We start from the raw sequence: 14,360 nt of genomic DNA, 5'->3' as shown, positions 1-14,360 counted from the left end.
TGCACCTAAAAGGTCAAAACAACAACGAATAATCACCCCGGCTTCTTCGGTAATGCAATAATGAGTACGGCAGAGTGGCTGCTATTCATTATGCCTTCCAAGTCCTCCATCCTCCTCCTGTCTTTAGTAATCAGTACACAGGAAGGAGTGATAAGACACATGTTGACTCACAAAACTGAGGAATGTGGAGTAAAGGGGAAGCACGCAAAGTTCCCCCTTCTCTCGTCAGATGCCTCCTGCTCATTCATCAGCTGCACTGATGTGACAACATCTTTAAAAGTCAATGTGATATCGCAGGCCATGTGGGGAAGACGATACAAACAGCAACAGTGGCTGCTTTTGTCTGGAACAGAGCGGAGATCTCACGAGGTGGAGGGCAGCATGTGTTTAAAACATAAATACTGACATGTATTTACAGTAAACACAGAAGGCTGCTGCTACAGAGCTGCTCTCTGCTTCTCCCACACTCACAGATTTCTACACACCTCACACAAAAGCACACACGGCGAAACCACTTGGCCCGATTTCATCTCATACAAACAAGCAGCAAGCATTAACAGTTCGAGGCTCTTGAGGAAGGCGGTGCAAATTGGGACAGACTTGCTGGAAGAATTCTGGCAACTCTGGCCTCTCGCTGTTTGTTCAGCAGCGGCCGCTGGCTTCCCCTGTCTTTTTTTGCCTTATATGGTCACAAGAGTGGTGGAGTTAGAGAGAGAGACAGCGGGAGTGAGGGTGGAGGTGTGGTCTATTGTTTTTTGCGGAAGAGGTGTAGGGTTACGCGCCGTTCTTGAACCTTTTGGTGGCTGTCGTCATCTGTTCAGTCACCTCTGTTCCCCTGGCTGGAAGCAGAGGATGAGCACACTTCATAGGGGGTTGTGTGTCTCTGTGTGGGTTGATTCATGAGTTTGAACCTTGAGGCCTTGACACCACCGCAAAAACTCAAAATCTTACCAAGTCTGTCTGTCTTATTTTTAGTCAAAATGTCTCATCCCACTTGATTTAAGATAAATTCACTTAACAAGTGGCATTTCAGCAAGATGGAGGGGCTTGTTTTAAGACAATGCATCTTAAATATCTCGTTAAGTTAAATAATCTTGAAATTGTCTTGTTTTAACCGTCTTGTTGACCTGCAGGTTAAATGACCTGTTTTACAGTTTGAAAATGTGGAAAAAAATATTTTCACATTTTCAACATTTTTTTGGGAGATTTTTGAACGTTTTCTTTGTGAATGTTCTTCAATAAAATATTGGAAGTTTTACTGATATATATATGGAATCACTTTAGATGTTTTTAGGATTTTTTTTGGAAGATTTTTACTCATGTTTTGAAAACATTTACAAGAATTTTCTTGCCAAATTTCGGGGATTATTTTATTTTTTTAACAAAACTTTTAAGGAATTATTGGAATGGAATTTCCAGAATGTTCTTAAAGAAAATATTAGAAGTGTTACTGATATATATGGAGTCATTTTAGATATTTTTAGGATTTTTTTGGAATATTTTATTCATTATTTGAAAATAGTTTCATTTAAAAAAATTTATTCCTTGCCAAATTTTTTTGAAATAAAAATTTTAAGGGAAACTTTTAAGAAATTTTCTTCCTGAAGATTTTGCAATTTTTTTTAATAAATTTGGTGAATTTTTTTTTGCAAAATTTTTGCATTTTTTTCCAATATGGGAACAGCATTTTTCGGTGCAGTAAATGAGGACAACGGGATTAAGACACCTAAGCTTGACAATCCTGGTAAAATAGAGTTTAAAATAAGTCTCCCCAGCTAATTTTAAGATCTCAACATTCTAAATATATCTTATTTCAAGAAATCTTACCCAGCCAAGTTTCACTTGTTCTACTGGCAGATTTTTTCACTTATGTCAAGACAAAAGTTCTTTGAAATAAGTTTTTTTTTCTTGCTTTGGGAGGGGCATTGTTTTCAGTGACCAGTCACTGATTATTAAGGGGCAAAGAAACAGACAGAGGAGGCAGAACTTGGTTGAAATAGTAGATCATTCACAAAGGTGTCGTCCCTGCCCCAGACATCTCAATACTATGCAGGAATGCCTTTCATCCAGCTCACAACTATTCTCTATTCTTTTGTACATGTGGGTCACTGGCTTTCCTGGCACCTGCTTACGTAATTCCAGTGGAATTCCCCCCCTCCCCTTCAAAAGAAGTAGAAATAAAAGGCACTTCTGCCTCTGGTTGCTACCGAGCAGCTTTCCTTGAATACATCACTTTGCAATGATCTAATCCAAGCCACTAAAAGTGCAGATGCAACATGACAAATGATGTGCCCCTAATAAGCAGTCTGAAGGCCCTCAGCATGAATCTGTCAGCTGTGGCCTCTGTAATGACACGCATGGAAGGGAAGGCAGGCAGGGGTGGGAATGTTTTTTTGGTTAGCGAGTCGTGAGAGAAGAAGGGAGGATGAAATGATGACCGGAGGGGCTGTCTGACGGCAGGTGATCTCCTTTTCTGCTTCAGCCCCATTTGACCTCTTTTAGCTGCTCGAGTGCGACAGAAATGCTTTGCTGCGACACGAGATAACTTCTTATTCCTTGCTGTTGGAAAGTCCATCCATCCATTATCTATACACTGCTTAATTCTCATTATGGTGGAGGGGGGGCTGGAGTCTATCCCAGCTGATTTAGGGTGAAGAAAGGGGAAACTCCATGTAGAAAGATCCTGGGAAGGCGAGGATGCGAACCGAGCATCTTCTAGCTTCAAGGCCAAAGTGCTAACTGCTAATCCACTGTGCAGGCGCCGCTGGAAAGTGACATGCAAATAAAAAAAAGGTTAATTATTTACCACATCCAGCGATAACACCAATTTATTACTTTCTATTTGCTAATTTGTCGCCATGGTGACTTTCAAACAGTAGGTGAAATGACCCACATTCACATTCCAGAGACTCAGGCACATGGTTTGTGACTGCGCTGAGGAGTCGAAACTGAAAAGAGAGTTCAGCGGGGCAGTAAACTGCTTGCTGGAAGGTCAGAGTCCATTCGCCTCGCAGCAGCTGACACCAACGCTGAGGGAGGAGAGAAAGGTGGTTCAGTAGTTTGGTCAGGTGCGAGCATGACGACATGCAAAGGTGAAAATTAGAGGGTGTTGATTTGAAGGGGATGACAGACAGGGGGGTAATTTAGAGAACAGCAGTAAGTGGAGGGTGGTGTAGGCGCTTCATTTACCCTGATGAGGGTTGTGATGACGCAACACCTACATGTTCAGACAGAAGGTAGAGAGAGAGGAGAGGGTATAAAGCAATGATGTAATAGAAGTAGAGATCATCCGTTTGGGCTGGTGAGATACAACTTGATATACCCAGACTTTATCCACTTTAAAGGTTCTGTGTGCAAAACTTGAACCGGAACAACTTGTAGGCCTCCCCTCCCCTGTCTTTATTCACCTTTATTGGGCGGCTTTCCACAGCAGGAACTGGAGGCAGGGCGTAAGGTATTAATATTTTGAACAAATATTAACAAGAAGATTACTCAGAGAGCACAGTACTCTGCCAAGGCTGTTCATTCCCCCATATAATTATAATAATACATTTTATTTGTATAACGCTTTTCAAAATACTCAAAGACACTGTATATAGTTGCATATGTGAAGTCAAATGGACGCATTATCTTTCCTTTAGCAAAAACTTCAAGTACTTCAAGTATTAGGGGCGGCATGGCTCAGTGGGTAGTGGCCGTCTTGCCGGTTCGATCCTCGGCCCATCGAGCTCATATCGAGGTGTCCCTGAGCAAGACACCTAACCCCTAATTGCTCCTGATGGGTCGTGGTTAGCGCCTTGCATGGCAGCTTCCGCCATCAGTGTGTGAATGTGTGTGTGAATGGGTGAATGTGATGTATCTTGTAAAGCGCTTTGGGTACCTTGCAGGTATAGTAAAGCGCTATATAAATACAGACCATTTACCATTTACTTGGCACATAAAGCCACAAAAGTCTTGAACATAAAGCGCTCATGATTCCAAGATACTGTTGGTGTGGCGTGAAGATCTACACAAAGCGTCTTGTGGTAAGTTTCTCTGTAGTTCTTCACACTGTGACTATTTGAAAGTTGCAAAAACATTGTGTCACTTTTGTTAAATTAGCATCCCCCTAACAGCCACTGATTATAACTGCAGACATTTCCACGTTAGCTAGTCAGTTTTGAGGTAGCTGCATAAACTGCAAATCAATCAAAACAAGACGTTTGCAATGGGGAACTGTTCTAGCATTGTCAGAAATGCAGCATTTTTTTTGTTAGTTATTGATCAGAAATCACGGCAACGCAGAATGTGTCCATTTAACAGATGTACCCACAAATTAAATAACATGCCGTTATCTCAATGGGAAATCTTTCACAAATCCATGAATCCAGACTATAAGCCGCATCACTTCCAAAATCTAATGAGATGGTCCTTGTGTCATTTCTGACCTTCCCTGAAAATTTCATCCACATCTGTTGGTCCGTTTTGGTGTAATGTTGTGCACAGACAGATAGATTCAGGTACGGCAATTGTCACATAATTCCTCGTCGTTCCTTGGAGGAGTAATGATTTAAAGTTGTGTTAATGTTCTAGAAGTACGTCAGAAAAAGAGATTTAGTATGTTTGCCGATAAGGTGAATTTTACGATATTGATGGTGTTGATAGAGAGGAGATAGTCTGACGTCAGGTTTGACCAATCAACATTTTCTTCTCCGTATTTAACCAATCAGCATCGAGCCTCATGCAGTGGTTTTTCAGGGCCACTCAGAAGTACATACCCCACGGTAAGTACTTTTTTCTCCCTCAAAAACATCCCAGAAATGGGTTTTAGAGGGGTGGATGTTGTAGCCAGAACATGCACAAAGGTTCAGGCTGCCCGAAAATTACTTAAGTTCTTGCAGCAACCAAAACAACAATCAACAAAAAATAATCCGGTCACAATTATTAGCCGACACGAGCGTTAAGAAATAAGGTAATCAACTATAGCGAGTTATTATCCAATCAAGTAATGTTCTCTGGTCTTCCGTTCTCTTTCCTCGTGTCCATTCTGCATCAGGTGGGTATCTCGTACTGCAACTAAGCCGTAGACGGAGTGTCTTCAACCTGAATAGCTTTGTGGTTAAATTCTTTGGATTTTCAGGGCACCAGCTCATTGCTTTCACTTTTCTAATGTAGTGTGGGAGGTCACTGTTGATCCGTTTATAAAATTTTCAAAGGGAGGGATTCACATGCACTTATATTGATGCACGCTCAGCTGGACTGGCTGCCAAAACACAAACATTCAGATTACAACACTCAGAGAAGAGGTAAGGCACCGTTACTCCACTGTATCTTTACATGAGTGGTTTCCTGTTTTATGATGCTACATTTATACGAAAAATCTTATTTAGCACCTCTACAGTCACACAGATATAAAACTGGAGCTCATAACCACATCCTCTGAGTGCTTTCAGAACAGCTAAGGCAGGGAAGGTGCATGACTAAAACCTTGCATCAGCGTCATTAGGGACAATGAAGCTCCAAATCCTGACTACTTCTCAACCAGAGACAAACACAAACATCTTTTGACTCCTTTATTTCTTCACTTGGTCATGTTTCTGGTACATAGAGTTCCTCTTAGTAATAAACTAAATTGAACTCATATTTGCAATTCCCGTTGACTTTACAAGTCAGAAACCCAGAGAAACACACTCACACAGAGAGAGACAGACGGACATAGAAACGTGTGTTTTTCATTCTCACATTATTTAGGCATAATGGTGTAAAATGACCATGTGTTGCTCTGCGATGGTAGAGAGACGCCACCCTCTTGTGGACAAAAGCAGGAACTACATGTAACACTGTCACATACCTCATTCAGTATTGTCAGGCTTTAAAGTTAAATCCTCTTCTGCCGCTAAAACTACAAACTGTCATCCCTCATGTAAGACAGTTGAAGCGTTTATCTCCATTCTACAGACTTTTACAGTTACACACCAGCTTCGCAAGTTCGAGTATGAACAGATTCACTTGTTAATAAAAAGACTGGAGCTGCTGCAAAGTGGAGTACAGCACGAAATAAAAAGGTTTGTGGAGGCACACACCCATCACTAGACAAAAGAGAGGGAGAAAGAGAGACGTAAGCAGTAATGCACAGCTGAAGCAGTGTGTCTAGGGATGGGTGTGAGCGTTTGACAGTTTGCCAGCTGGGATTGCGGCAAGGTTTTGTATATTTAAGGGAGGTTGCTAAACGGGCTCAAAATGGCGGCCGAGAACTGCAGGCCGTGCCAGAATCATAGAAAAACGGCAGCAGAACGGTGGTGCATGTACGAACGGAGACAGGTGGTTTATTGTCCAATGACTTTGCTGACAAATGAGTCCAGCTCATCATCATCTTTGATCCCCACAAAATGGTCGATGACGTCGCCCCCTCGCATGGCGATGACTGTCGGAACGGCAGATACCTGGAGACGGAACAAGTTAAGAGTCATGAGGCAGAACAAATATGACTTAACAAGTTGCAGCAACATCAGATACTACGGCTGTAAATTATGTCCCTTTTGGAAGGTTTATCAAAGCGTCAATCACAACAACAAATAGTTTTTTTACAGCCAAGTTCAGAAGACATGAAGGGGACGGTGTCTTTGAAGTGGGGTTACTTATCAATCGTCATTGTAGAACAATTGGCACATCCCCAGTGGAGAAACAGATAAGAGCACCTGCATGGAAGCTGATCAAAGAAACATTTTCGCGACCTATAAAAGGCACAGCTAAAAAAATAATAATTCTATATCAGTTTAAGTATTCACTATATTTTTGTTTTTAATGTTCTCATAGCTTCACCTTGCTGTCAGACTAGGGAGCCAAACAACGGCACCAAGTCAGTACCAAAACTCTTTAACCCTCCTGTTGTCCTCATTTACAGGCACCAAGAAATATTGCTTCCTTGTCTGAAAAAAGAAATCCAAAAATTCAGCTAAAAATCCCTGAATTTCTGAAAATTTGCAAAACCTTCAGGAAGAAAATTCCAATAATTCCAACAAAGTTTCCCTTAAGTTTTATTTTTAAAAAATCTCCCAAATTTGGTAAGAAAATTCTTGTAAATATTTTCAAAAAATAAGTAAAAATCTTCTAAAAATTATTACATATATATCAGTAAAATTTCTAATATTTTCTTTAAGAACATTCACATAAATATCAACCAAAATCCTGCGAAATTTGCTGAATTTTGGTAGATTTTTTTGTGAATGTTCTTAAGAAACATTTTAACATTTCTTTCTTTTCCACCAAATAACGTTCAAAATTTACAAAAAATGTTGAAAATGTGGACATCAGAAGTTTTACTGTGAAAATTTATTTTTTTCCACATTTTCAAACGGATCAATTTTGACCAAAAAGACGACACAATGGTTAAATGTACTGCAGCTTTCACAGGTTGGCTTCTAGACATTGGGATTTTTCTGGAACGGCATTGGCAGGTGCAGTGGAAATGAAAAAGTCATGTATGAAGTTGTCAAGCATTTTGACAAGTCAAAATGTAAACAACAAAAGAGCAACAGAAAGAGAAAAACTGATCTAAGCAGCTCAAAGACAGACATCCAGATCTGCCAGCAGGATTCAAGCTGACAGTTCTAGTCGCTATTTTGTATTTACAACATGTTGTCACAATATTTGCACCATGAAATGTTACTGTCTGTGAACTGTAGCAGCTGCATTTGTTGTGGCAGTTTTACACACACGACATTCACAAAGGCTAATGTTAGCTTGTTTAGGCTACATTGTTGAAACTTCTAATTGAGAGCTGGGTGCTGCTGATAACATTAGTGGCTACATATAGCTGTGTGTGTGTGTGACATCCTCTGTGGTTTTCCTATTGGTTTTTTCACATTAGCCAGAGAGGATGCTGACAAGGAGCAACACATAGCAACTATATCTAAAGCTGAAGTCTGAGGAAATACGACAAAAACTCAAAGACCTCACAAGGATAAGTAAGTTTTAAAACACAGAATTGTTTGTTTTAAATACATGAAGGCCACCATTTTTTATAATGTGAATATTTTTCATACATTTATTACCCGTAGCTTAGTTCTTTTGCAATAAAGTGGTGGAAAGAAGTTTACGACAACCTTAAAATTTTTACAGAGTTTCAAATATTATCATGAAATATTTGTAGAAAAATGTGCTTTTGTGTTTCAAAAGGTGTGGCTCCATTAGACAGACATAAACAAATACAAATTTCATTTTTTGATTGTTTACAAGAAAAACTAGCAAAACTAAATTCTATCAAAAATGATCCAATACTCAAAATTTTATATTTACGGGACCAATCGATTCCAGGTTTTTAATGGCTTTCTTTTTAGGATTTGTTTAGTATTATGGTGATGGTACTAAAAGAAACTGCACTTGAAGAGTCTCCCTAAGAGGGATTCTTAATGCAGTATGCATGCAAATGTGTGAGATGTTCAAAAACTTTTTTCCACCACCGTGTATCAGACAGTTCAGTGCTCCACTAAAAATGCTAAGCTGCACGAAAAAGAAGTCGACTGATTTATATTTTTTAGCACAATTTAGTTTAAAAAAAAAATTTCTTAGGTCATAACTCAATCTCAAATTTTTTTTGAAATAAGAGTTCATACTGAATACATTCGTGATTTGGTACATACAACAGAAATTCTGGTATTGTGACATCTGTTTGTCAGACTGGTTTCCTTTGGTACTATAGCACAGCACTGGTGCATTTAAACTAAGAATACTGAAGTTTTACAGTTGAGAAAATTTAATAGCAAAGGAAAGAGTTGTCTCACTGCAAGGCAAAGCAGCAACAATATTCTACATCTGGTAGCTGTCCACAGTACTTTTACAAACTGAGGACATGCTAGCTCTCATTTACGGACTATAAATAAGCACCCGATGCAACCCCACCTCAGAAAAAACAAACTACTCCTTTAACCAAATGTCAGCAGTGCCACAAAAATTCTGTAAGTCGGTCTCACCCCATATTCGATGGCCAGATCTGTGTGATCATCTATGTCAACTTTCGCCATGGCAACACGGCCTTTCTGTTTCGCAATGGCCTTCTCCAGCCTCGGCCCGAGGATCTTACAGGGACCACACCACCTAAAAACAGCACAACCAGAGTCAGTGGATTCATTTCCTAAAAGACAACAACACTGACTATGACAAGGACAAGAAGCACAGGGTGTCCCGAAAGTCTGGACACACAGGAAATCTCATTAACTAGAATTATTTTGCCTCCACAGATTAAATACGGCTTTGTGGAAAGAAGAAAGAGTTGAACTGGTACTTCTCAGTGGACGTGAAGGATGGACATATGGAAAGATAGCAGATGAATCTGATGAGATTTCAGATGTATCCAGACTTTAGGGACACCCTGTAGAACTCTACTGAATATTTTAACGTGGAGCCAGTCAGTTCTAACACGTCACGAATCATTCAACTTCAAAACATCGATAACTGTTAATATTTCGTGAGCAATAAAAGCATTAACAGCTGTGATTTTATGTTGTTTTATGGGGCTTCATTTGATAAGATACTGACCAATCTAAACAATAAAACTCACAAACACAGTAAAGCCCTGGTGTATTAATAACATGTAAGTGACAGAGCTGACTGGGATAGAAAGTCGTGCCAAAGAGCTCAATAACAGAGCACAATAAAAGCTTTTTATTCAGCTAATTGACTTTTTTCAGAGCAGACACTTTGGCTTGTGATATGAGGAAAGGCAAAGAAATAACACTGAAAACGGCCTCATTCCCTGAAGTGCATGCTGACTCACTTTTACGGGAAGCTTGATGGAAACGAGCCATCTCAAATGCAATCTTTCACCTGTGTTTTTCTGGCACTGAAAAGTCAAAATGTCTGTCAAGGAAAAAAAAAAAACTTCTATCCCTTTTCCCTTCTCCTCTAATAATCATCTCATGACCCAGAAACCGGTCAAGGTTCGCCATCATCCAAACTCTTTAATCCATCATGGAGACAGTGAGGGGCAATGAGAGGAGAGAGGCAGTTAAAAAAAAAAAAAAAGAGATAGTCACATCTCTCCAGTCACTGATCTTGAGATGCAACTATGATGCACATTGCCATAGTCGATTCTCAAACAGTATATCAAGCAGTCCTTGGTAAAATGCACCACTAATACATTCCAAATGTCGAATAGTTTAGAAGCTTTCAGTATGAAGCCGACCCCTATGGGACATGGTATTTACAGCATCCAGCAGCTGTCTTCCAGAAGCTGTTGTGTAACCCTTCATGACAGGAGTCCCATGGTAGGTTGTGTAAGTAAATGTATTTTTACCAGAAATGTACACTGTAGGTAACACTTCCAGTCGTTTAAAGGAAGAGCGGTAACTGGAGAAGGTTAGTGCAGACAATCTCAAAACAACAGTCGCATATCAGCACTGATACGGATATTTTGACTGAAGTCCGTTTGGATAGCTTCATTATTATTGTTTTTGTGGTACAAAACTACACATGAGTCTGGAGCCTTGTTGTTGCCCAAGTGTAAAACCTTGAAAGACAAAAAGAACCAGACTGGAGGAAATTTGCAAACAGTGAAGCCTCCTGTTCTCAAACGCAACAAGTCAGTTAATTTGCTGTCATTACACATTTTAAAAACACAAAAATAATACAATATAACATTTAAATGAACTACAGCACAGTGGTTAGCACCGTCGCCTTGCAGCTAGAAATCCCTGGTTCACGTTTTGGTCTGGGATCTTTCTGCATGGAGTTTGCATGTTCTTCCTTTTTCTTCCCACAGTCTAACAACATGCTGAGGTTAATCAGTAACTATAAATTGTCTGCAGGTGTGAATGTGATTGTTTGTCTCCATATGTAGCCCTGAGACAGACTGTGACATGCCCAGGGTGTCCTCTACCTTCACCTTAATGTTACGTGTCCACTAGATGCGCATTTCCCACATGTAAACGCGCCATAGAAAAGCGTTACTTTTAAACCGACAACTAAATAAGTAAAGTATGGTTTCACCTTGCTGACATGTTTCAACTACATCCACAGTCTTCCTCAGAATGTCATCTGTTGTGTGATGATGTGTCCTTTTTTTACTTTAAAATGTTTTTTGGCCTTTTATGACTTTATTGGATAGGCACAGTGTGAGAGGCAGACAGGAAAGTAGGGAGAAGAGTGGCGGAAAGACATGCAGAGCAGGAATCGAACCCAGGCCACTGGGTCGCCTGCTCAACCAGTCAAGCTATACACGCACCCATGATGGGTCCTTTTTAAACACGTGGCTAACAGATCTGTCAGAATCTGTCAGACCGGCCACGCCCCCCGCCGCCCGGTGGTCTCTGGAGGATGGAATCCCAGGCATTAGAGGGTGTAGTCCCCTCTCGTCTTGGTTCATGGAACTGCTCGCCTGCTTCTTGATCCCTATGGCCTCCTTGTCTCTGCATCAGAGGTTGAATATAAGATGGTTCCTGTAGCGAGCTGTCTCTTTTTTTTCCCCATTTTTTCCACTTGGCAGAAGATAACGACACATTCTTTTCAGAATCTTCCTTGCAATAGTTGGATAAGGAATTTCCTTATTCAGTTCTTGGTTTAAAGTAACGCTATTCTATAGTAAAAACGACAAAATGAACATAATCCAACTGTAATAGCAGCGTATCCGAAATGGCCCGTTGTTGGGCGTGTACTTGAGGTCAGTAGCCGGTGTTCAACTCCTGCCGACCTTCTTCTCCAGCTGTCTGCTCCTGGAAGTCGGACCAACATGGCGGCTCAGTCACAAACTTTCTCTTTTATTTCAAAAACACTTCAGCAAAAAGTATTTCTGAAAGCATTTGAGGAGAGAAAAAAGCTATGCAGTAGCTGAATCTGTCCTCGTTTTGGTTCACCGACGGCTAGTTAAGACGCTGGACAAAAGTTTCCTCGTCAAATTTGCATAAAGTAGAAGTCGAGTCTAGTTTATGCAAATGAGCTGCAGGGACATCACAGCTTGAAATGCACCGCAACCGGACCAGCACGCAACGTGGCGCATTTCACATAGGCAATGAATGGGATCCAGGAAATTGCTGGATCTAGTGGACATGTACCTTGAGTCAGCTGAAATAGACTCCACCCCCTGTGACCCAAATGAGGATTAAGCGGTGTATTGATAATGGATGGATGGATTGAACTGAACTAGCAAACACCTCCAGCTAGATGAGGCAGCTACCTACAGCCTGTCCTTTCCTGAAGTACTCACTGTGCATGGAAGTCAACTAGCACGGGCAGCTCACTGTTGATGACCCTCTCTGTGAAGTCCTCGTTGTCCTGAACGTTGAAGGACACTTCCCTGCGGGAGGTGAGAGGAAGAGTGCGAGGCAGAGTGCGTGATGGGGAGAGGAAGGAGACCCGGGTTGTGGCGGACTGCAGGGATGTGGAAAAAGAAGAGGAGGCAGCGGTGGATGTCGGGAGGCAGCGGATATCCTTCACAGAGAGCGTCCACATTCGACGTACCAGCAACCTGTGAGCCATCTGTGCAGAAAAAAAAAAAACACAAAAGAATGGAGAATAAAGGAGGATTAATTGAATTCATTGTGATTTCAGGCCTGTTTGACACCAGCTGAAGCCAAAACAGAAACAGGATGCTTATGTAAGTACAGCATGTTCACGGGCGTCCATCCTCTACAGGCAGCAGTGGGAGTGTTTTCCTCTAAGGTTTACGAGTGATTTAAGGGAAGCACAATCAAGTTTGAACTAGATTCTGCCATAAGTGAAAGGTCAAGGTATCCAACGTTACACAAGCTTAGAAACCACAAACAAAACTATGAAAAACTGCAACAGAGCTGATCAGAGCAAAAAGATCTTATGTGCACTTTATATTCTGCATGTATATCAGGCGCATCACACAATATTTTACAGGATCTTTAAACAGAACAGTAAATAATCAAAGGATTGTTTTCTGAAAGGATTATTTGTTCAGTCCACAAAATTTCATAAAACGATGAAGAAAGTCAATCAGTGTTTCTCAAAGTCCAACACCAGATATCTTGTCTGCAACCGTAGTTTACTGTCAAAGAGGAGGGAAAACAACGGAAAAGGTTCACATTTAGGAAGCCAAACTGTGTGTTTTAATTCTTGGGGCTTTTGTTTGTTGGTTGGTTGGTTTCTATGTAAATCACATTGAGCTGCTCCTGTGTACAAAATGACCCAAGAACTTTATTGTCACACACAGCAGAAACATAGTGATTACCCTGAGTGACACAACTGAAATAACAAATAAACTGACAAAGGAAATAATAACAAATAAATAAAACAGAATAAAATAAAAATTAGATTTAAAAATAGCTACATGTGCAAATATTGCCAATATTGCAGTACTGTCATATGTAAACAGGCAAGGCATATGTGCAAAATATTGCTAATTATAAGACATTAAAAATAAAAATGCCTTGCCTTGATATTTTATAGACATCAGTATCAGAAAGGATTTATTGCCAAGTAGTTTTTCAATGAATTTGATCCTATATTCTAAACATTAACATAAAGACTAAATATGTTGTATGTATTAGTTGTCAGATGTATTAAAAGTGAAAAAAATCAGGTCTACTTTTAAGATAAGCTAATGTTGCAATGCTAACTGGGTAAATGTTATTTCAGTGAGATGCCCAGGTTTTCTGTCTAAACAGCCATATTGTTCTGCTGTTATAAAACTCTCCAGCTGACACAACTATTCAGTCTGACATCGTAAATATTCCTCCGTTTTTTCTTTCTCCTACTAAACTTCATCTCCGGTGTTTGCTCATCCTGTTTACCCGCTGTTTGCTACTCGTAAACCGGCAGCTCGCCTCCTCCATTAATCTACGTTACGTATGACTTTGCCCTCTTCGTCCTCCTCCTCCTCTTCCTCCTAACGTTTGCTCGCCGCCTCCCCCTCTCGGCGTTAAAACAGAAATAAACTAACCGGACACTTTCCCGAAACACTTTCTCCCCCTCACGGACCCGGTTAATGAAGGAACGGCGGAGTATTCTCGTTTCTTACCTTGCTTATTCGTTCAGCTTTGATCTTGGCCTCTCGGACCAATGAAGTGCTTCCTGGTGGAGCCGCAGAGGAAGAAGGACCGAGCAGCTTTTTAGCGCAGCTTCAGCGAGCAACGCCCCCAACCGGTGAGAGTGGGAACTACAGGCCAGTTCATCAAAGGTGTTAGAAAAGCACAGGAAGATGTCTATGTACAGTTTACATTTACTTTATTCTCTTACTCAATCAAAATTTAGAGCAGAGGTCTCAAACTCATCTTAGTTCAGAGGCCACATTCAGCCCAGTTTGATCTCAAATGGGTCGGACCAGTAAAATCAGAGCATGATAACCTGTAAATAACCACAATTCCAACTGCAGAAAAGTATGTTCTGAAAATGTTCACATTTAAGGAAATATCTTTTTACAC

The 14,360-nt window shown here is 40.6% G+C and overlaps 1 protein-coding gene across 1 annotated transcript; it reads right to left on the bottom strand.

Annotated features, from left to right (window-relative positions):
* Window positions 1-5,538: 5,538 nt before the first annotated feature.
* On the bottom strand, window positions 5,539-13,830 carry txn2 (thioredoxin 2). The gene is made up of 4 exons (XM_051940910.1): window positions 13,731-13,830; window positions 12,179-12,450; window positions 8,952-9,075; window positions 5,539-6,422 (listed from the first exon to the last, which is right to left on the bottom strand). Exons 1-4 carry the CDS (start codon window positions 13,770-13,772, stop codon window positions 6,306-6,308), a joined length of 555 nt encoding a protein of 184 aa, XP_051796870.1. The 5' UTR covers window positions 13,773-13,830; the 3' UTR covers window positions 5,539-6,305.
* Window positions 13,831-14,360: the final 530 nt, after the last annotated feature.

The sequence above is a fragment of the Acanthochromis polyacanthus genome, chromosome 21 (assembly GCF_021347895.1).
Source record: "Acanthochromis polyacanthus isolate Apoly-LR-REF ecotype Palm Island chromosome 21, KAUST_Apoly_ChrSc, whole genome shotgun sequence".
NCBI lineage: Eukaryota > Metazoa > Chordata > Actinopteri > Pomacentridae > Acanthochromis > Acanthochromis polyacanthus.
The sequence above is the reverse complement of the archived record's forward strand: the minus strand, read 5'-3'. Positions and strand labels throughout refer to the sequence as shown.

Bases quoted from the DNA above. Each gene is read 5' to 3' on its own strand.
- txn2 (XM_051940910.1), bottom strand. From the start codon at position 13,772: ATGGAGGAGGCGAGCTGCCGGTTTACGAGTAGCAAACAGCGG. The intron at 9,076-12,178 runs GTGAGTACTTCA...TGCTGTTTTTAG, and splicing joins CTAGTTGACTTCCATGCACA to GTGGTGTGGTCCCTGTAAGA. The intron at 6,423-8,951 runs GTGAGACCGACT...TTCCGTCTCCAG, and splicing joins ATCTGGCCATCGAATATGGG to GTATCTGCCGTTCCGACAGT.